This window comes from Pocillopora verrucosa, chromosome 1 (genome assembly GCF_036669915.1).
Source record: "Pocillopora verrucosa isolate sample1 chromosome 1, ASM3666991v2, whole genome shotgun sequence".
NCBI classification, from domain to species: Eukaryota; Metazoa; Cnidaria; class Anthozoa; order Scleractinia; family Pocilloporidae; genus Pocillopora; species Pocillopora verrucosa.
The window spans coordinates 19,517,516-19,540,602 of NC_089312.1; the positions used below are offsets into that span (position 1 = coordinate 19,517,516).

Sequence of the window (23,087 nt, forward strand, 5' to 3'; positions counted from 1 at the left end):
GGTGCAACTCTGCACCACCACTCAGTGTAGAAGTGCGCGGTCTACTTTCGCGCCACAAGCACGCCTGTGACCACTTAATTCCCGTGATACCTTGCGTTAACAGATTTTCTTGAATCATTCGAAGAGTCGTTTTTCTCGGAAGGAAATGGAATAACACTGGAATACAACAAAATTCGGCAATAACAACCGTCCAAAAAAAGGATAATCCAGCATAAAAATGGCCATAAATACCTCGAATTTCCAAAGACTCAGTCTACCGAATATACCTCAATTCACAAGTCTTACTGGAGATAAGAGAAGACTCGATTTCACATGGCCGCCAAGTATTTATCATGACAAAGTCAATGTCAGGTTCGATGTCTACATCTGAAAAGTTTCACATTTTTATATCGATGTTGTAGAAAAGATATAGAGAAAAAAACATTATTGTATCAGTGCATCCTGATCAAATGAGCTCTAGTCTTCCAAAGCTCGATCTCGGCTTTAAGATGTTTTTTTCCTTATCTGCATGTTCCAGATCATTAGGGAGCACGATCCATGGTAAAATTTGAATAAAAATATCACAAAGGAAGAAAAATAACTGGTTCCGGCAGGGCTCGAACCTGCGACCTTCCGCGTGTAAAGCGGACGTGATAACCACTACACTACGAAACCCTTCCCGGAATGAGAGGGAAAATAATATATATTTAAATAATTTGTCATGGAAACAATGACGTCACAGAAACAAAGGCCATTTACTGAGGTTATTCTTCCATGTTCTATCTCGAGCAAAGCGACGTTCGATTTGGCTCGTATTTGATGTTAATTGGTTGATAGGAAAACAACACAAAGTATTTCTTACCTTTCTGAAATTAACGAAATCCGGAATAAAGACATATCGAACGTTCGATCACTCGAACTTATTTGAACCCAGTGAGTGAAAGGGGTAAGTTTCTAAGAAACTGTGATGCTGCTCGAGGTAGTAGCTTTTACAACAAAATTTTGTCAAATGAGTTGATAATGTGAATTAGACACCGAAAAATGGTTCGAAAGCTGACATTTCGTGCGTTGGCCCTTCATCTTTGAATCTGGAGAAGGGCTAACATTCGAAACGTCAACTTTAAATAGAGTCCTCAAGTTGGAAAAGTCTTATTAACAACTCAGTTGATAAAACCGAATTAGTTCGATCAGGTTCGGGCAAGCCAGACTGTCAAACACGGACGAGATAAAAAAAAAATTTAAATAACCGTGCCTAATCTAAAATTTTAATTGTTCAAGTCATATTTAATGGTCGTTTCGAAGACATGTCCGGCGAGCGACAGATTGTGGAATGCGACCAATCTGACCCCCTCCTCAAACCCCAACACCACTAGCAACACCACCTCCTTGCCCTATGGTACGGATTTTGTCACAATTAAACAAAGTAGTGAACGCTTCTTTTATTTAAAACTTATCGCCGAGTCAGCATCATCTAGACCGTGATGGTGCCAATAGCGGATTGCGATTGTTCATTGTGGTTAGAACCTGTAGATGCTCGAAGCGGACCAACTCATTTTTGACCAGCTTAGTTGTTAATTAGTATCACGGGAAACGCGCTCAGTTACACAAAGCTTCATCCAATACCTCCAACAATGACGGTGGTATACGTCTCATTAACAACTGCAGTGAATTTAGTAATAACCCTTTACATAATTTATACAGAGAAAAGAAGAATCAAGAGTATGATTGATTATATGCTTTGGAGAGGGGGAATGAAGTTTACATAGAGAGGGCCATGACTGAGTGAGCCCATGCAACATTGTAAGTTCCGGATCATCGTTGTCCAATTTGTAAGAAGAGAGTCTCAGTAAACGTTGCTGTTACAGTTAAAGTAGCCCTCATCCCCTACCCCCTCCAGAGAAAGAGGTCCGGACCCTCTTAGTCCCGCTGGAATTCATTTACACAGCACCAATAAACAACTACATAGCAATGTTGATTCAACATAAGATTTATTCATCACTTATAGCTCCAATTAACCCAAAATAAAGTTTGGTCTAGTTTTCAAGTCCTCTGTTGTCCAGAGTTCAGCAATATCGAAGTTTATATGGTAATCCCTGAAAAGAAGAGGGAAAAAATATAGCATGGTCAGAATAATTCTAAGACATGTTTAAACGGACAGTTCCTTTTATTTGCAAGAAGCAGAGTCCCAGGATCAAAATGTTTATTTGAAGGACGGTTTACTTTGTTTTACCATCTGGTAACTGTTTCTAGATACCCTCGAAACAGAATCTATTAACTGATATCCATAACTCATCTGTCTCACAATTCGTTCATATTTTGTTAAAACCCATTTCACTCTATTTGTTTTCGGTTTGTTTTTCGATTTTCACGTTATCAATTCTATATCAATTTTAATCCTAATCGAGAGACGGATACTTCATGAATAAAGGTTTTTCGTAGTCAAGCTGACTCTTCTTTAATCCGCGAATCGTAAGACTGAATGGGAAACAAACTTTGTGAACATTTTTCATTATATGGTGCTCAAACTTTACTCCCTCGAGATCTTAAGTTCTTCCATATTTTAGCTACAGAATTCTATTTTTTGCACTAGTTTATTTCTACCCTGAGATTTTAGGAATCACGTCGTGGATCATAAAGGAGAGATTAAACTTCGACAACACAGGTACTACTTGCTGAGTTGTTTAAACTAAGGAAAAGTAAAATCTATACAGAAATATAAGATGAGAACTACAGAGCAGAGAATAGCACTGGCACAGGGATACGATAGAGGACCATAAGCTAAAAGGAAGGCTATACTCCTCTCATTAACTAGCTAGTTGCTATGATGTGCGAAGTTATATCCTGTAATTCAATAACGAAATCTAAGGATACATTTAGTCAAACTTACCACTTAAATTTAAACTGCAGTCCGGCTCCATGATTTCCACCCCTGCTGTAAAATGACGGATAAGACACAATTTCAAACAAAGGTCGAAGCTAAGTAGGCATTTCCACGGTTTGGCTTTATTCCCCTAGTAACTGGTCTTGAAAACTTTCGCCTACATGTAACTCAATGATCAAGTGTAAAACTGACTAGTCGTGACTAAATCAATCCCGTTTTTCCGCCCTTATGGAAACCTTTGTTTTTACTTGGAGTGCTCATCGGCTTCCTCTAATAATTTCCTATGATCTGTATAGCCATTGACAATATTTGGTTTTGCCATAATTACAGTCAGTTGAAGGCACTCTGAAGGGAAGTTAAAACCGAGCAAAGGCGAACATCATCAGTCTACATCATAAGGTGAATCTGTGAACTAATCACGCTGAGAGGATAAACCGACTGAGGAAATGTTGTACCCATAATGATAGACATAATCATGTAGCACTTAGAACTCAGAACATTGTTCCTTACTCTTTTGTTCGGATCGACTTTACGACCCGGTGCCCTCTTCGCTCCAAATGGAACCCCAGGAGCCACAGTTGTCGCTGTCGATGAGGTCGCTATGATTCCCCCCGGAGGATTCCAGCCAGCGTTTCGACCGACTGGCCTTGAACCGGGGGAGGCCCCAGCTGGAACTGAACTGAACTCCGAGGTTTCGCTGGTGTAAATTTGCCGAGTGCTGTTCAATAGCTTCACTCGAGGTCCCTGGAAATTGGGAAAAAAGGAAAAAATTTACTCACGGTGACTTTGTGAATTCTCAAACAGAATCTTTTCCATTCTTCCAGTTCTGCGTTGAATAAAATCGGTTCGATAACCAAATTTAAAACTGCTTCAGGGAAAGCAATACAGTTGATAGTCCGATGACGCAGTTTCAAGTTTGATGCTCTATCAACCAGGCGATGTGGTTTTCAACAAAAGGCCATATAAAGTCAAACCTTAGATTTCTAACCTTTGGTAAGCCTATATCTGCATAGTCTTTTTCCGACATCAACAGAAGAGCATCCAGGTCAATTTCGTTTTTCTAGAATAAAAGAGCAAGTATTTTTGTTTTCAAAACTAAACCATGCTAAAATAATTTTTCTCAAAGTGTCGAAAAGCTGCTCTAAGTTTACCATATCCCAAGGCAAGCTAATAATGATACAGGATTATGAACGATGATCTCCAACTCCGGCTATGAAATGCATGCAATTTTTCCCTAGACGTGTTCATGTTCGTATCGAATGTTTTTGGCACAACACAGACAGCTTAAATTTTCATATTTCCTTCCGCACCAATGCGGTGGTGCTTATTGTCAATAATTACAAATGACATTAAATGAAGTCTCTCCATAATGGTACATAGTAACTTTGCGCATTTACAGGGAAAATAAGTCAACTCTAAATTAATTTATAAAAAGTACTCTTATAACTGGTAAAGTATTGGAAACAGGTCCACATGCCTTTTTTTTTAGCTTATCAAGCAAAACCAATTAAATTGCTTTTACCTGGAAAAGACTGAGATGGCTCGAGAGGGAAAGCCGTTCCAAGAATGTTTGAAGTGTATCCCCTGGATTCACACCAAATTGTTCCTCATCAGAGCCTGGTAAGGAGGTATTGCCGCTGATCATGGATGGCGCTGGCGCTGTTGAGACTGACGGAGCAGCTGACCAACCCGTTGAAAGTGCGGAATCTGGGGTATATGAATAACTCCAAACTCCAGCAACTTGAGTTCCCTCTAGAGGAAGAGAGAGGAAGGCAACCGCTCGAACGTTAAATATTGAATAACTTCATCACACACCAAAAAGATTTCCTCATACAGAGCGACCAAAATCATACAAAGTTTGCCACCTTTGCAAACGGATCATAGAACATCTTATGTTTATTTTGTTATTATAATCACATTAAAGTCCTAGGCTAAGACAAACGTACTGTTGATGTACCTGTTCCTATTAACGGCGATATCCCAGGCACGGATGGAAGTGGACTGGCGGACACTCTTCTTGACGCCCTCTCTGTTCCAATTGGCCTCAGTGATGGTTTCTCCCCAGTCTCTCCTAAAGAGGAGTTTCCTGAAGCAAGGGATGTCCCTAAGGGCGAGGAATTCGGTGAGGTTGATGTTGACGGTGTTGTGGTCGGCACTGGCGAGCCAGAGGTATGGGGCGGGGAGGACGACGTCGCTTCGTGAGGCAGTGGGGTAAACAGAGCTCCAGGGGTCGTGATGTACAAGGGCTGTGTGATGGGATCAGCTGGAGACACAGAAGAGGAAATATCTAGTTCTGACACGGGACCAACGGATGGTCTGGCACTAGGATGTGCGATGTCATTCCATACGCTGGGACTGAACGTCTGGCCAACATGCGATAGGATGTTGCTGATGACAGGTGGAAGGTTTGAAGACCCTGGAGAAGTGGTCACCGAGCTTATCACAGAGGAAGAGGAAGATGTTGTGACAGTAGGCGTTATATCAAGTGCACCGCTCCCTGATCCCCCAGTCACTCCCATGGCAACAGAGGAATACGAAGGAGAACCCTTAACAACCCTGGATGTTTTGCTTGCCGAATTCTTCCTTGGTATTGGCTCAGTTGGAGTTTCTGGAAACAATTGTCGCTTAGCTGGAGTCGGTGGCTTCGCCACACCAGAACTAGATGAACTACTTGTATTTGAGTTTCCACCTGATGGCTTCCTGACTGGTGCCGAGGCCACAGGAGCGGCGCCAGTAAGCGAGCTTGTCGCGGCTACTTGAGCAGCAGCCAGCGGTGTCTTCTTGCTGGTACTAGAGGCAGTTTGCGTGGTGCTCGCCCATCGTGCTGTGCTCGGCATGTGAGTTGAAGTAGTCACAGTGCTCTTGGCTGTGGTGGTGCTAACGGATGTGGTTACCGCAGGGTGCGACACAGGGGCACTATTGGTAGATGGCCAAGAGCTAGACAAACTTTGACGACCAGCAGATGTTGTCGTTTTGGTGGTGGATTTCGTTTGCGCAATCTGTGTCGTAGAGGGGCCTTTGGAAGACGTGTTGGTAGGTTTAGGTTCAGACAGGGTTCTGTGATGAGAGACTGTGGATGTGACTGATGTGGTGATTGTTGTTGTTGTAGCGACAGCTGAACGGCTAATTTGAGAATGAAGGTGCTTTTTTCGAGGAAGAACGTCATTAATATCACACTCGGGATCCTTGACAAGCGCTGAGATGAGCTGGTGCGCTTGTCGAGTTGCATCGGCTGGTCCCCTGGGAAATGGAAATTACAAAACGGTGTTAGTTGCTTCCGTTGAACTCCCTTTGGAGTTTACTATCCGAGATTTTTCTGGGCCTCACAGTAAAGTATGTTCCCTTTTATCGAACAATTGACAAAGTGATTGAGCTGTCCATAAAAAAAATCAATTTGACAAAAAAGAAATAAGACTGTGCCCATACTCGTATTGGTTAGTGAGCGTTTTCAGATGAGAATATGCAAAAACCTTATTGACTTTTTAGATTTACGCGTATATTTTAGAATATTTTATGACAGTAGTATGAGGCATTTCCCATGTTGACAAAGCCTCATCTTAAAATTCGGAAGGTTGGGAGAATTTCGAAATTAAAGAAAAACTGTTTCAAATTCCTCCAACCCACCTCGTATTCAAATGAAACCACGTAAGTATAGAAGAAGTCCTGTAAGGCTCAGGTCACACAAAGCCGCCCAAAAATTGAATTAAAAAAAAAAAACAAAAAAAAAAACATAGGCAGCTACATGAGCAAGCTTAGTTTTCCGGTCACTATATTCTATTTCCTCTCACAATCACTTTCGAAAATGCTGAAAGAAAAACTTACTTGATAGTAACTATACAGCTGCCAGTTGTTTTCTGTCGGTTGGTATCGATATCGATGTGGGCTCCGGTTGTTTCGCGGATGGCATTAATATTGCACCCTCCACGACCAATCACACGGCTTATCACAGACGATGAAACAGACATTTTCTTAGATCTAAAAATAAAAAGCCAGAGTCAACCCACAAAAGGTGTTAACTTCACCACGATACACAGTCCATATTTTTCAGGTTTTGACAGTAACTGTTCTTCATACCTTCTTACAACTTCCTTCCAGCCGTCCTCGTGTTTTTTGCCCTTCTTTGGACTCGGTAAAGTTGACATCTTCGTAGTAGCTGTTGTGGTAGTTAGAGTAACAGCGAGACATTGAGCTGCAGCAGTGGCGACAGTGATGGGTGACAAAGCACTGTGAGGGGTGGTCTGAGTCATGATGGTGCTTGCCACTACCTTGGTGATCTCCGCCGTCTTCATAACACTGATTACATCGCTCGACCTGACAACAGTGGAACAAGTCACACCAAATCTTTTAATGGAGAATTGATATTTAAGAAAGTGAGGAACAAAAAAAACGTTGGTAAAATATCTGTATATTAGGTTCATAACCATTGTATTTCATTAACCAATGCAATTCATTAATCACGAATATGACCTGAACAGACTCAATTAATCAATTTTGACCAGCAGACACTCTGCCTCACCCCAATAATTTGCAAGACAAATGTACGACCCCGTTCACTGCTGCATGTTACTGAATAAAAAATGGCAGTAAAAATGTCCAACTGTTAATCACAACAAAAAGAGCGGTGTACTTACTTTCCAGTTGAAGTGGTGGTGACAGCAGCAGTGATTGCAATACTAGTGAGCGTGTCCAAGGAACCTGTTGATGACTTTCTTGTTCTGACACCACTGACACTGTTGCTATCAATCACTGCAGAGGTGGTCAGTGGAGGGGGCAGGACACCAGCATTTACTACAAACAAGAAAACAATCCATAATTAGTTCTGTTCTATATTCTTTCTATCCGCAGAGAACACAAAAAAGCTTTAATTATGTGTACGGTGTATTGTAGCCTTTGTCACCGTCGTAGTGCTCTGAGTGCAGGTTACCTTGTGAACATAACCATTTTTAGAATCTTTTAACAAGATCCTGAATTTCCCTTAAACTGGGAAACAAAATTTCAGATAATAATTCCCTTTAATTTTTTTTCCAGTCAGAAAAATTGTCATCCAGACCCTTTACAAACAAACTAAATAACCAAGGACAGCGTCCTTCCAGAATTCACTTTGAACTACCAGTACTTAAAATTTGAAAAACTCTAACCACCGTTTTCAGCTGAAATCTTCCTCTCAGGCTCACTGCTATCATCACTGTTTTCTTTTTCAGCCATGTTTTTCACATTTGTTTCAGCCTCCTTTTCCGCCTGCAGCTTCTTCTTCTTTTTCTGTTTCTTTTTGTCCCTCTTTCTGGCAGCAGCTGCCTTCTTCAACTCTTCTCGTTCTTTCTCCAAATCTATCTGCTCCAAGAGTATGGATGCATTCTTGTTGGCTTCAGCAGCCTGGCGATCTTTAGCACTAATTATGATCTCCATGTTCTTGTGACATTTATTCAAGAGCTCCTGGAACAAAAACATAAGTCGGTCATTTCGTACCAATGAAAAACAATACCCACAAAGTTCTAAAATCCAGCCACCTAAATTTAGTTCAAAGAAGCATGATTGATACAGAGAGCACTAATTTCAAACAAACGGAAAGAATGGAGTTCTTGTCAATAAGCGGGAAACCAAATTTAAGGTAATATTTATTAAGCCTGTTGGTCCATGAATATTGAAGAGAAGTAGCATTAAGTGACTCTCAGGCAGGGCACTAGTCCAGCACAAGTAATCTCAAGCAATATTAGTCTCACTTACATTTTGCACTGTAAATATCAATTTTTGAAACCAGAAATACCACACAATAACCTATCTCTTAACTCCCATTCCAGTGTGGTAACACAAACTCATTGAAGATGACATTCTCTTCAACCACAACTGTTCACACAAATATTCTTCAAAGAGCAAAAAATTTTCTCACCTTGTCGGAAAGAGTAGAAACAAATCTTGTACATTCAGAGTCTGATGGGAACTGATGGACATGCTTAACAAGCCACTTAATAACTTTGAGGTGGCCCTTTCTAAATGCTGCCATAAGGACAGATACCTTCCTGTTGTCTTGACTATCAACATCAGCACCATAACTAAACAGCTGTTGACAGACTTCCAGATGACCACCTAAATATACAAGAGCCCTTCATGAGTAATAATTTAGGGATAACCATGTGTAAACACTAGCAATATGTGAAAATATCATTCAAATACATTGTATGGAAGAGCTACCTTTTATTCCCAAGGAAAGCAAATTAAGTAACCTAGAGAGTAAGCTAAACATCTCAGGTATTTTTTTTTCAGTTTAAGGCCTCTAAACAAACATTTTTCTGTTTGGTAGTGGTTGTAGAATACACAATATTTGTGTGTCTGCTGTCTCTAACCACATTGTAACTAACAATGTTTCTGATAAAAATTGACATTGTACCCTCCTATACTATGTTACAGAGTAGATTTTATGTGCACACCAATCAAGGTTTAGAACTATTTTATGGTATGAATCAATCTACATGAATATTCCTTGATTACTTCCACTACCACAGTGTTAACAAGAGATCATAATACAAACAATCAAACACTCATTGATCAAAAGAGTGATAGCTACCATTAGTTGCATGTACATGTCCCTACCATTTGCTGCCAACCAAAGTGGTGAATTTCCTTTCTTGTTCTTCACATCTACCATTGCACCCCGTGACAGCAACAAGTCACAAAATTTGTAATGTCCCTTATCAGCAGCTATGGTCAGTGCTGTGTCTCGAGAGGAAGGAACAGGAGGGGCATTGACATCACATCCTTTATCAAGGAGGATTCTACCCACCTCCACATACCCACCAGAAGCAGCCTCCATAAGAGGAGTCAGACCAGTCTGTAAAACAATAACCACAAAGAAATAATTGTATACCGGTATGCCTGATTATTTGCAAAATTTCTGTTTTCTTCCAAAAAAACCCAGAATCAACCAAAAGAATATAACACACTGATGAAGAGAGCAACATTTTGTTGCCTGATCTTCAAAGGTGGGAGGATTCCTTTTGAAAACTGTTATCCACAGCAATACAGTAATACTACATGTATTTGCAGTAAGATTAAAGTGGTGTTTGTCAGTTGTGACTGACCAGTTTTTATATACAAGTTAAATTTTCCTTTTGATTTTTTAAGGTATTGTATGTCAATGTTGTAAATATTTTGAGAATTTTTCTCTGCAATTTGGAGACTTGGTGGAACAAATTTTTGTAGTTCAAAGGCAGAGGCTTTGCCTGGACTAAGGGTAGTAATTCTGGCATCATCCTTTTGTAAGATTTACTTTTTGTTAGGACTTAATCGATTGGATCAAGAAACAGGCACAATTTTTTTTTTAAAAAAGAAAAAGTCCAAAAAATTTTCATACTACATAGTGGCTCCTATCACATGTGAGTTTACTCAGGCATCACAGGGCGTGAAATTAACTTTTTTTTCTGATAGCCACTTGGCTCCTAAATTCTTCAAAGTGGTAGCCAATTCAAAAAAAGTTGGTCGCCATTTTCAAAGACAAACAAAATCTTTCTTTGTGCTGTCAGCGTTCTAGATAGACCCTCCAAAATTAAGTTAGGGAAAAGACCTTTAACGTGCTACAAAGTGGACACTAGGATGTATGATATACAACTTTCAGGCTCATCTAAATCCAAGATGGCATCTAGTTGTCGATCGAGATGCATGTGCTACGTTTTGGAAACAAACTTAACAAGGAAGTTTGCCGCGGATTTATCTTTGCAAATTTATTTAATTCACTATATCTCTTAGTAAGGTTATGATGAAACGTTGTAGTCGCCAATTTGGCGACTAACTTTCAGGATTTGGTCGCCAAAGTGAAAAATTTAGTCACATTGGCGCCTGTATTAGGCGCAATTTCACGCCCTGCATCACCATTGTGCAGGCTTCAGCTCTCTGCTGGCTTTCAACAAATAAATATCAAGAATACTCAGTTACCTTTGCACGGTGTTCAATGTTTGCCTTCCTTTCCACCAAAAGGTTCACAACTTCATGTCGCCCTTGAAAGCATGCCAGTGTTAGGGCAGTGTTCCTGTTAGTCTCAATCTGAGCATTGATGTCACTTCCCATGTCTAACAGTAGTTTAACAGCTGCTGTGTGGCCATTCATTGATGCTAACATTAATGGGGATATACCCAATTTGCTTCCAGTGCGAGAATTGATCTCAGCTCCATGGCTCAGTAAGAGTTTAATGATACCAACATATCCTCCTGATGCTGCTAGACTGAGCGGAGTGTAATCTGAGACATTACGGTGTTCAAAGTTGGCCCCTTTGGCAATTAGTAGCTCCACCACCTGATGAAAAAATGTCACTCTTTTGATTAACACAGAGACCAAAATGTATGTAAAATGTTCAAGTAAGTACATTATCTTTCAAACTATTTGATGTCCATCTGAAAAGTATTTATTGAGATTTTTCCTGCAAAAAAAATCTTTTTTCTGACCTCACCAAAATTCATGTAAATGATCATGAAATAAAAAAAGAAGTATCTCCAGCATAATAAAATTTGCTTGATCATGCTGGAAAAATTGTCTTTAAATGCTGCACATACATATTTGGGGGAAGAAATCACTTATAGCAGTTCCAAATACAAGTACATGTATCACAAACCTCTTGCCTGCCACCAGAGCATGCTAAGGAAAGTGCAGTGTCTTTAGTTCGATCTGACTGGGCTTCAATATCTGCTCCATTATCTAACAAGATCTCAACAGTTGAGGCATGGCCAGCTGTGGCAGCCAAAATTAAAGGAGTACAACCTATACAAAGAAAAATAAAAGGAAAAATTTGCAAGAAAATTCTACAAAATTCCCAGCAACAGTGCCCAGGACCAAGTCATACATACATGTAAAGTATGTAACAAATCCCTTCCTGACAATCAGGCTAATTGGAGGTCTATATGCAAAATGAGGTGGTAACATCTCAGTGAGAAATCTAAACATTAGAGGACAAAAGTAATGAACATAAATGCACAACAAGATATGGTTTTCTCCCAGAAAAGTATAGTTAACTGAGAAGCTGTTGTACATTGTACACAAGATATCTTAAAACCCCTTCAATACAAAGGAATACACCTCAGATTTTTTTTAAAATCAGTTTTTAAAACTTTCACAAGTGAAATAATACGTTGAAATTTTGTTGCCACATTCCTTAGCATGATAGGTCAAGAAAACCTGCAACCATATTTGAAAATTTTTATTTCACAGGACTTTTAGATGATGGTCGAAGACCTTTGACAACTTGTAACAAAGGTATAAAATAAAATATCATTCTATTCAAAAATGAATCAACCACTCTACCTTTCTTGTCTCTGTGCTCAATATCAGAGCCTTTAACAAGGAGAAGAGTCACCAATTCATCATGACCTCCAGCAGCTGCCAAAGTGAGTGCAGTGTCTGAGTTACTGTCTGTTTGCTGATCCACATCAATCATAGGAGGAAACTGAGGCGAAGCAGGAGATGGGGTGGGTGTTAGCAGTACTGATGATGTACTAAGGTCTGGAGGAGTAGGTGGACCACTGTTATTGCTTGAATCTAAAAAGAAAACAAAATATATATACATGTAAGTACCTCTACAGATTGAAATAGTAAAAACTTTCAGTATGTGCAACAAAATTTGTGGATTTCCAAAACAGTTCCAAAACTTTGGTTAAAAAAATTATATATTTGAGGAGGGTCATTCAGATATCACTTTGAAGCACTTAGACTGCTATATATTTGAAACACAATGTGATATGTAAAAACCAAATAAATACCTTCAGATAGCATGTCTCCAATGGTCTCATGAAGAGTCTGAGCAGGTTCTGCAACCATTAAACCTTCAATGCCATCTTGATCATCAGTAATCCCACCAGTAACAGTACCCACAGAGAAGGGTGATGGAGGCAAGGCAATTTCCTCTCCCTCAAGATTCAGTGCTGATACTTCATCATTGACACTCTGGAGAAGCTCAGGAGGTATATTCTCCAGTGAGAGGTTGGCACTCTTCAAGGCTTTGGCTAACTTCCCTTGAATAAGCTGCAGCTTCTCACAAATGACAACCTTGTTATCAGTCTGCACAGCAGTTGAAGTCATGTTTGTTGACATGTCAGACATTGACTGGCTTACAGATGACATGGTGGAAGAAGTGGAGCAAGACGTAGTTGGCATTTCTGGCACAACAAAGTTGGCAGGGGTGTTCAACAGAAGAGGTGAATGGGGTGACAAAGGGGTGTTTGACAGCTGGTTTAAAAGCTGCTGGTTTTCCATCAATACCTCTGCGGTCATATCAGGCAGATCAGGATGTTCCATTACTGGAGGTTGAGTAGCATGAACAGGAGGCACTCTGGGTGGTGGCACAGTTGGAGTGGGAAGAGTAGCAGGCATTGAATGAAGTGGTAGTTCTGGAGGGTTGGAAACAATGGGGTTCTCCAAGAGGAAGCATATTACTGCTGCATGGCCTCCTTTGGCTGCCTCTATCAAAATGTTGGAATTATCCTATGGTACAATGAAAAAAAAAATGTGACATATTTTTATACACAAATTTGGTTCACATGTATCAAAATTGTTACCTACTAATTTGTCAAACTAGTAGTTGCTCTAGAAGGGATATTAGACAGGAAATCATAGACACTCGATGCTACCGATCTAAAGTAAATCTAGTAATTTGTAGTTCTCACCTTTAACTTATGCAAAGGGTCAGCACCATGTGCTAAAAGCAACTCTACCACTGCCAAGTGCCCACCAGCACAAGCAAGAGAAAGAACAGTGTGATCATTCACAGTGGTCTGTCGGTTGACATCAGCTCCTACAAAGAAATGTCAAACTCAGGTAAATCCTCATTCACTGTATCCACCTTACCTATGTCCACACAGCTTTCACAAAAAACCACAATAAATCATAATTTGTATTGTTGAGAATGTCATCAATAACTAACCTCTACTGATGAGAAACTGCACAGTACAAAGATGTCCAGCTCTTGCTGCTTTCATGAGAGGTGTGCGGCCAGCTTCAGACTCATGCTCCTGTTAGAAAGACAGATCAGTTTCACAAATTAAACCCATAGCATTCATTAGATGTTGGTAATGCTATTACAAGTATACCTCCCAGCCCCAGCATTACCAGGCAAGATTCAAGTTGTGAACTACAGAAACCTTACCAGTTCAGCTCCAGCAGATAGTAGAACATCAGCGACATCTGTGTGGCCATTCTCACATGAAAATGACAGTGGGGTATCACCAGTTGCAGTTGTTGCATTAACATTAGCCCCTATAAATTAAAACTCAAGTTGTATAATTTTTTGTCCTTTAAAATTACAATGCAAATTTTACCAATTTATCAAATTTAGGAGAAAAAAAAGAAAACCCAGGCCAACCACAAAAAAGAACTCTAAAATGTGACTAACCAAATACAAACATACAAGTTTCTTTTGGTCTTTCAGGCAGTTTGTTGATATTACAGTGGAAGCCTCTGCACTTATTTGCTCATTATTTTGTTTTACGCCTTTTTCATTTCCCAGTAAGGGAACCTACAAAACTTCTCTTGGCTAATCTTTCACATGCAAGACAAGTGGATGCAGATTCTTTGAACATTATTTAGCTAAGTGTGTTGATGCCACCCTTAGTTTTCTTGATAAACACTACATGTAAAATAAGAGCACACATTCCCACTCTGAAAAAGTAAGCTGAATTTAGATCACATGATCCATGTACCTTGTTCTAGCAAGAATTTAACCAGATCAACATGTCCTTCCTGAGCAGCTTCCATGAGGGGAGTTGACGAGCCCTGTTCAATAGTAGCACCTGTCAAGAAGACACAAAAGTCAAAATATTGCAAAGATCCTGTCATTGACTTTTCCATTTTAAGTCACTTCTGGTTAAGTATTGATAGAAAGCAAACTAACAACTGTACCGGCTTGAAGAAGAAATGCAGCTACATCTTGAAAACCACCACAACAAGCCAAACTCAAGGCTGTCTCTTGAGTTTCCTCTGTTTGTGCATGAATATCAGCTCCTAGAGCAAAGAGAAGTTTCAGTGTTACAAGAATTAACCTTACGAGGCAAAGCCCCAAGTTTAAGACCTGAAATGATTGTCAAATTAATATTTACCATGCTCGAGTAGCAGTGCAACCATATCAAGATGTCCTTCCCGTGAAGCTTCCATAAGAGGGGTATACCTGACACACAAACAGCATTTATATGTAACCTGTACTGTACTACATGTACTTGAAAGATAAGGTAAATGCAAATATACCTTGGAGGGGCAAAATTCTCTTTCTAGAATGTTTAATATGGTCATAACTGTAAGTATGTCACTTTTCTATATTTCAATTATCATACCATTCTACTATTCTACAGTGCAGATGATTGTGCAATATATTGGGGCATGTTTGTATTTTAGATGCATCTATATTGGGGCTCATGCTTGTTTTTTAGATGTATCAAGCTAACCACAAGGTTCTGCAAGTGGCCACTTACCCTTGGTACTGATCACCACAATTTCAATTGATGCTATTAAAAGCAAGCTCTCTTAATCATCCCCTTCAAATTTATCTTGTGAACAAATTTCTTTACAGGTACAAGTCAGAAGATTGTTAGAATTTTCTATGACCAAAACAACTATACTTTCTCTTTGCATACCCTTCATCATTGACTTCTTCTAGGAATGCTCCTCTCTTAATAAGCAAGTCAGCCAGTTCCACATGTCCACCACAAGCTGCCAATGTCAAAGGTGACTCAAAACTATCAGCTGGCATGTTAACCTACAAAATAACCATAAGGGAATTTACTATAATTTGCCACAACTTCATTCACTTTCCAAGCAAATAAGCTAAGTTTCTTTGTTCCTACCTGTGCTCCATGATCTAGGAGAAGTCTGGCCACTTCCACATGTCCATCCATGGAAGCTTCCATCAGCGCAGTGTGCATTTCATCTGTCTTGTGCTCTTGATCAGCTCCAGCATCAAGCAAAAACTTGACCATTTCAAGGTGACCTTGTGTGGAGAAAATGCTTACAATTACTAATGAAAGACTTTGTCACTTGATGCACATATAAAACAATCAATCAATCAATCAAACTCTTTGAATCTCCTGAAAATTTGTTCTGGACTTGGGGTCAAGACCAGGCTGGGTCATTGTGTTGTGTTATTAAGAAAAAACACTTTACTGTCGCAGTGCTTCTCTTCACCCACAAGTATAAATGGGTACTGACAAATTGTCAGAGAAGCCTAATAAAATGATAGAGGGTAATCTTGCACTGGACTAGCACTCCCTCCATGGGGGAGTACTAATAGTCCTAGTTGCTTCATGCTATTAAGACCAGGATCAGCTCTGGCTGGATGGGCCACATGGCTCTACTACAGACTCGACCTTCATCACAGGTCTATCTACATGCACAACTCAATTCAGACAGTGTATAAGGGAAGGTGAATTACTCCAAAATAACTTTCAAAAATATCCTGTCACAATCATAGGAATCAAAGCTTCACATCTTGCTATCAAATGTACTACATTTACTAAAAAAACCCCACCAGTCATACAGTGTGATCATCTACAAGTATGTGAAAGTGAGATAGGTCAGAGCAACAATAGTTAATGTTAGAGTCAGGAGAGAATTTGTTGCCCTTGGGGCACATCTAAAAGTACATCAAGAAAGCAGACAAATAATGCTTGAAAAAGAATCAAAATGAGACATAGGCAAACCCTACCAGCAAAATTATTATTTTAAAAAGTGTTGCTCAAGTTCATCCATTCCCTTACCTTTATAGCACGCCAGTGTCAATGCACTCTCCTTGAACTCATTTGAATGCGAGTTAATACAGGCACCTCTCTCCAATAACATCTTTGCAACACTGACATGTCCACCACTTGCTGCTTCCATCAGGGGGGTGTGACCATTCTCATTGTGGGCTTCAATATCAGCACCATGATTTAGTAACACTTCTACCACATCTTCATAGCCACCACAGCAGGCATAGATGAGTGCAGTATTACCAGCTTGTGATTGTGAATTAACATCAGCAGTGTGCTCAAGTAACAGTCTTACAATGTCTATATAACCACCACTAGAAGCTTCCATCAAAGGGGTACAATCTCCTTTGCTCCCACGATCATCGACACTTGCGTTCATTGCAAGCAGTACTTGGGCAAGTTCATAATAACCTTTTGGGAAAAAAAGATTAGGATACCACAGAATTTTTCAAAAGTAAGTTAACTTCATGAAACAGAGAGATGAAAGGTAGCTGTTCAGCCCTTCTTGCTCTTTTACAGACAAGAGGAATATCCCAAGGGGGGTCATGAAAACAATGGGTGGGTGGATGGAGACTTTAGCCAGCTTCCCATTTTTGTTGACAACCTTACAATGTCAGGGAACTAATCAATGAAAGTACCTGCTGAGCAAGCTAAAGAGAGTAGACTCTCTCCTTCATCAGTTGGTTCATGTACACTCCATCCTTCTTCCAGCAGTTTGCGCACAGCACTGACATCCCCTTCAAGGCAAGCTTCTGCAAGACTCCGAGCTCCTGTTTAAACACACCAGAAAGTTAGATAATATCAGCTCCACCCTAAAACTGCAACAGACAGTTTATCAAAAGAATGTGGGAATCTTTGCAAAATTGTACAGTCTCCAGTTCAAATCCTAGAGATAAATTCAGATTTTAATTTTTTTCCATACATATAAGATGCTACCATTTTTTCATATCTCTTGACCATTTTTGGGTAAGTATTTCCCAACACAACACTTTTTTCATTACTGAACTTAACAGTATAAAAGATGCTTGTCACAGATACATATAAATAAATTAATGGCAAAGCTCACAAAGGAGCTCTTGGCTGTGAAGTAATTATTGTTTCTGTACCTGTTCCTATTGTCAGAACCAATGCTTTTTTAAAGAGTGGTATATCAAGTTCTTAAAGTGAACCCTGGTTAAAGTGATTTTAAACTACTTTAATTTGCATATATTTAAGTATCATTTTAGGAAGCATGCATACAGAGGAAAATAGTAGTCAGCCACATTTACAACAAATGATTTTGACCTAAAGTTCCCATTGAACTCAGCTTAGTTCAAGAGATTATTGACCAATATTTACATGTACCTTTGAATCACTTATGAGGTGACAAACCTGAATCAGCAGTTGTTTGTCCAGCCGATGATGGCAACCCATTATTTTGGCTTCTCATTCGGGTCAAAGCAGCTGCAGCCTCATCAAGTGCGCAGCTAACAGATGAAGTTAATCGGCGAAGTACTTCAGGATCAGTAAATGCTTTTCCATCTGCCAATTTACCAACACCTTGGAGATAAAAGGTGAAGTGATTTCTTTACCACGACCCAAGCTATAGAAGCTTTTACAATACTGCCTTATTTATAAGTAAAGGAGACCTACAGTTGGAATATTGTCTGAGACAGATTGATCATTTGTTCAGTCGTGAGTTTCTATAGAGAGCACTTGTTTATCATGACTCTTTTGTTTCTTGCGTCCACCATTTTTTAAAAAAGGAGGTTATGTACTCACAAATTAACCACAATACCTATCTACTCTTATATAATTATCATATGTCATCTACACCATGTTGCTCCTTTATGTCCTAATAGACAGCAATAAACCCACTCTTCAGCATTAATAGCTCAAATATTGAGAAAAAAATAAACAAATAAACCACACTTTGAAGCAACATTTTTGAACTGCTCCACTTAAAAATTTCAACCAGCAGCCTACTTCTTTAGCCACAAGCCTGCCTTATGGACTGACAACATGTATGCACCGTAAAAAGTTTTACTGTAAATAGTAGAAATTTGTAATTGGGACTGCCAACATAATATCATTTAAAAAAGAAAAATTTGCCTTGACTTTTATTGTTTAAATGAAATTGTAACATGAAAAAAACAAAGGGATAATGGAAGTACAAGTCAAACATCTTAAATTGCATCATCCTTTGATTCACATGTCTGAGAAAAATTAAGTAATGAAATTCCTCTGATTGCATCATCCTTTCATTCTCCTTTCTCAGACAAATAAAATAAGGCAATTCAAAGGAAACACACCTGCAGCTTCCAAAAGCGTCTCTAGACGTGCCTGAGTCTCTGGGTCCATCTTCCTTAAGTCATTACTCAGACCATCAGAACCAGAAAGCATGAGCTTTGAAGTGAGTTCACTCCTTTTGGCTCTAAGAATGTACTCCATCTACAAACAACAGAATGTAGTTATGCTTTGTCAGGGTTCATTTATGCATTACAGAATCCTGTAAAGTAGAGGCAACAGACACATGAAGGATATTTACTATCTCCATCAATTATCAACTCAAGATGCAGTCAAGAATATGAAAAATAAAACTGATAACTATCAAAATTTGCTTTAAAGGAAAATTGTATCTCCGTTAAACTTAAAATAAAACCCTAGCTTTGTCTACTTGCGGGATCAAAGACCACTTCCATCATGGTGAATCAAAGGAGTCCATTAATACTTGTTTCTCCTTTTATTACCAAAAAGAAAATCCTAACATGGTCAAGAGAAGTGATCCCCTAGATAATGAGTTAAAGGAGCCATTAAATACTTAATCTAAGAACATTCCCAATGACCCAAATGATCTCAGAGGTTTACTTGACTTGTCTAGCCATTACAGGATTCTGGAACATGCCATGAATGTTAAATCTGACCTTGGCACCATATAACCACTACTGAATTTGTACGCAGGCCAAAGATCAGCATTTCCATGCAAACACTATACAACTGCACTATTAATCCTTTCACAAGGATTATGACCTTACAACATGAATAGGTTTTCACTACAGTCTATTTAACAGAACCCTGAACTGCACAGATGTTATCATCCCACAAAGGAAATGGCCATACTGAAAATAACGATGAACATCATAGAAATGTTAAAAGAGATGGCAATGTTCCTTTCGTGGTTTCTAGATGAAGGGCATTGTGTAATAAAGTACAGAGTCAGTTTGCAAAGTGTGTATCAATGACTGAAATTGTATAATTTTGTAGCAAACTTGAAGTATACAAACTTCTTGAAATGTGATGCCATTGAAATTTAAATAAAAATATGTCATCAGGAATTGTTACATCTAAATTGGAACTGGGGTCTTCACACAGTACTCAGAATATCACAATTTAAGGGTTCTGAAGATAAACAAAACAAAAAAAAACCCTAGATTGCTCTACATAATATTTATGCTTGTTAGACATCTGAAACAATAGTTTAAACTGAAGGTGACAGATAAATCAGAGAAAAGTTCTGTATTATGTTCAACATCACTGCATAAGCAAGTATTCCTACACAAACATTTCATGTGAGTGAGAAAGACAATTTCAATTAAGACAACTTTATCCACATAAAAGAAGTAAAAATAATTTGTGAAAATAGGGATATACTTGAAAACATTAGAAGAAAGCACCAGTCCCGAATCAACGTGGTTATGTAATTCATGTTGTTCCTTGAGGCAAAATACAATAGCAACTTCTTAATAGTTGTGAAGGACATACCATTTAGTGACATATTTCGGAACTCAAAGCACAACTGAACATCACTTTACATTGATCAAATAGTTTCCTCAACTGGTATATTTTCCGCCATCGTTCGACAAGACATGAGAAGTAAGGACACGATATTTACTGTGGCACTAAAACACGCACAGTGGGTCATAAAATTCTTCGACGCAAATAGGAAATAAACAATTTTCATTTTCCGCAAATTGAGGTTACCTAAGAATTAAGAGAAAACTAATGAAAAAAAGTAATTCAATAAAGAAAGGAAAAGCCTATAGTTTCTAACGAATGACGATAAAAATTCTACGAATCTACAAGTTTTAAACCACTCCTCCGGCACGTGTTGAGACTTCGGTAATGATTCGCGTAGCGAAAGGTAGCGATCACAAAATATTATATTAGTGGTAAAAATCTACATTCTTCTTCTACTAAGCGCCCCGAACGACTTAACGTTCCTGAGAATGAATTATTACTCAGACATACACTATAAGATTTCACATTATTGAAGTCTTAATTTGGAATAAGAGACTGCCAGCAGAAGGACATCGCACTCACTCAATTTCTCTTGAAGAGAAATGTACACGCAGACAAAATTCAACTTACAAAGAGACTTGTCGTGTTATTTCCTTGCAATTTTATCGAAAAAAATTCCTTAAACCCTTCATCAAAAGATAAAGAGTACCATCACAACAGGGTAAATAGACTGAACAAACTTCTTCTCAAATATTACGGCAAAGAACATGACACTGTTTTCGAGCTAACCGTTCGCTTTTATCGCACGAATATAACAAAGGACAATATTGCTACAGATCATACCACCATTTCTCCCAAAAAATGAACTATTTTACACTAGAAATTTCTCTCACCGGCGACTCTGTTTTCTTCGAAACAAATATTTTCTATCATAAGTCGAAGGGTTAGCTTTTATAGCTTTAATATTAATCATGGAGTTAGAATAATTAACATACCAAGAACATTTTTCCTCTCTTTCAGAAAGGGAAAATGTCCTTAAGAACTCTTTAACCGAATAAAATAAAAACATAATAACACACAAAAATTATCAAATGGTATGAAATCGCCATTACCGCTGAATGTTCGGCGCTTTCGTCGTCCAAATCATCATCTTCCTCGTCTGAAGAATCCGAAATCGATGGCGACCTTTCGTTCGGAAAAACCGCGGTTGAGTTTACCACTGACTTCTGTTGTTGATGAACAGACATTATCTACAAGTTTTCACTGCTATATACAAGTAGTCTTAAATGTTTTCTTGGCATATTACAGTCGTTACTTAATGTGAAAATGCGAAGACTTGTTCACATTCTCGCCAAGATCCGCCATGTTTCAGGCATCACGGTGACAATGATTCTCGGAAAACCCCGGATATATGTAAATGGCGGCTCTGAGATTGCGCAGAGGCAAATCGAGAACGTGGTGGTCAATGTAGTGTTGGTTGGTCCTTTGGTCGCCAAAATTTATGTCTGGAACTAATGAAACTTAGGCAGATTTTCTATCCTCTGTTAGCGTAGCTGAAAAATTTAATTTGACGAAAAGATCGAATAAGTTTTGTACTGAAATTATAGCTTTTCACACGATTATTTAGATTATAGATATAGAAACCGGTATCAAGCCTACGAGATCATGTGGGAAGCACCCTTCGAATAAAATCCCCTTTTTTAAACTTGACGAAATAAATCCCCAAATAATTTCGTAAGGGAAAGGCAGACGTAAAAGATAGTTCAGAGAAACAAAATAAAAAAACGTGTGCGCAAAGGGCTATCGGGAGTTCATCGTTCAACGAGTACATCAGAAAAAAATAATATTTAGGTAATTCACGATTGAAAACTATTTTGAAACACACGAAAATGATTTTAGACTATTGAAAGATGACTGAGCCAGGGGAGAATAGAATCAATTAAAACTAAAAAGATAAGAACCGACGGTAATCAAAGGTATTTGGAAATAAACGAATAAATGGGACACGTTTCTAAAGAAACTGCGGTGCTACGTCGGTGGGGTTTTTTTTCACAAGTTTATTTGCAAGGTAACGTGTGATCGAATTAGCCCTCCGCTCTGACAAAGGGCTAACGCTCCAAATGTCAGCCATAAAAACTTTTTACGGTGATCAATATACATTATCAACTCAGCTGATAGAACCAAATTATCGTGTATTTGAAGATAAGTTTTCCGCAACTATGGATACATCGTCAATTATCGGTACTTACGAAGAATAAAAATTCCGCAACGCTCTCGATTATTTAATCACTGATCCGATTTCATCCCGAGACCATGAAATGCGGGAAAAGAAGTTTAGTTTTATGGTCTCTGGGATTTCTTCGATTAACTTTACTGCGCGGGCTGTTTTTCGAAACTGCTCAGACAAGATATGGTACTAAACGACTGATCATACTATACAATTTACCCTATTTACCGCGTGGGTGTTTCTGAGTTCACAAAGTATTACTTTAACTTCTGGCATGTTTGGCATTGCGAAGATAAATTCTGCAATAGAGGCTCGATTTCAGCCGTTTTCTTGTATCCGATCTTCGATCCTCCCGATAAATAACTCTTTGGAAAAGGAGGTAAGAGCGGGTTCATTTCCCGATCAGCGGTTAATCATCGTTCCGAAGCCCATTTATATTACGTCTATTGCGTACACATCACGAGTGCAACACGAGGTTATGTGGTCAGACTCTGATCAGAGTTGCTAGACTGTTCGTAGCCAATTACTTCCCACGATCATCGTTATCTAATACTGAAGTGTTTCAGAAGCA

General features: G+C 38.9%; 1 protein-coding gene and 1 non-coding gene across 4 annotated transcripts; both read right to left on the reverse strand.

The window, feature by feature from the left end:
• Positions 1–581: 581 nt before the first annotated feature.
• Trnav-uac (transfer RNA valine (anticodon UAC)) lies at positions 582–654 on the reverse strand. The gene has a single exon. It is a non-coding gene; the product is annotated as a tRNA-Val (tRNA).
• Positions 655–1,950: 1,296 nt separating this feature from the next.
• On the reverse strand, positions 1,951–21,663 carry LOC131788873 (ankyrin repeat domain-containing protein 17). Of its 3 annotated transcripts, none has more exons than XM_059105970.2 (29): positions 21,402–21,663; positions 18,864–19,002; positions 17,944–18,111; positions 17,211–17,342; positions 16,582–16,983; positions 15,673–15,815; positions 15,463–15,584; positions 14,932–14,999; positions 14,735–14,836; positions 14,536–14,625; positions 13,983–14,092; positions 13,761–13,848; positions 13,504–13,631; positions 12,601–13,321; positions 12,146–12,379; positions 11,460–11,605; positions 10,787–11,143; positions 9,449–9,686; positions 8,748–8,944; positions 8,002–8,293; positions 7,492–7,648; positions 6,935–7,171; positions 6,683–6,835; positions 4,818–6,100; positions 4,383–4,612; positions 3,849–3,920; positions 3,371–3,604; positions 2,867–2,911; positions 1,951–2,072 (listed from the first exon to the last, which is right to left on the reverse strand). In XM_059105970.2, the coding sequence occupies exons 1-28, from the start codon at positions 21,534–21,536 to the stop codon at positions 2,876–2,878; spliced, it is 6,414 nt and encodes a 2,137-aa protein (XP_058961953.2). In that variant the 5' UTR covers positions 21,537–21,663; the 3' UTR covers positions 1,951–2,072; positions 2,867–2,875. The 3 variants fall into 3 exon arrangements, with proteins under 3 accessions (XP_058961953.2, XP_058961954.2, XP_058961951.2); XM_059105971.2 differs by having other exon boundaries at positions 2,867–2,908; positions 7,999–8,293; XM_059105968.2 differs by having other exon boundaries at positions 7,999–8,293.
• Positions 21,664–23,087: the final 1,424 nt, after the last annotated feature.

Excerpts from the sequence above, each read along its gene's own strand:
- LOC131788873 (XM_059105968.2), bottom strand. The coding sequence starts at position 21,536 with ATGTCTGTTCATCAACAACAGAAGTCAGTGGTAAACTCAACCGCGGTT. Across the intron at positions 14,837-14,931 it reads TGCACTGCTACTCGAGCATG|GAGCTGATATTCATGCACAA; the intron begins GTAAATATTAAT and ends TCTTTGCTCTAG. Across the intron at positions 12,380-12,600 it reads TGGAGACATGCTATCTGAAG|ATTCAAGCAATAACAGTGGT; the intron begins GTATTTATTTGG and ends TTTTCTTTTTAG.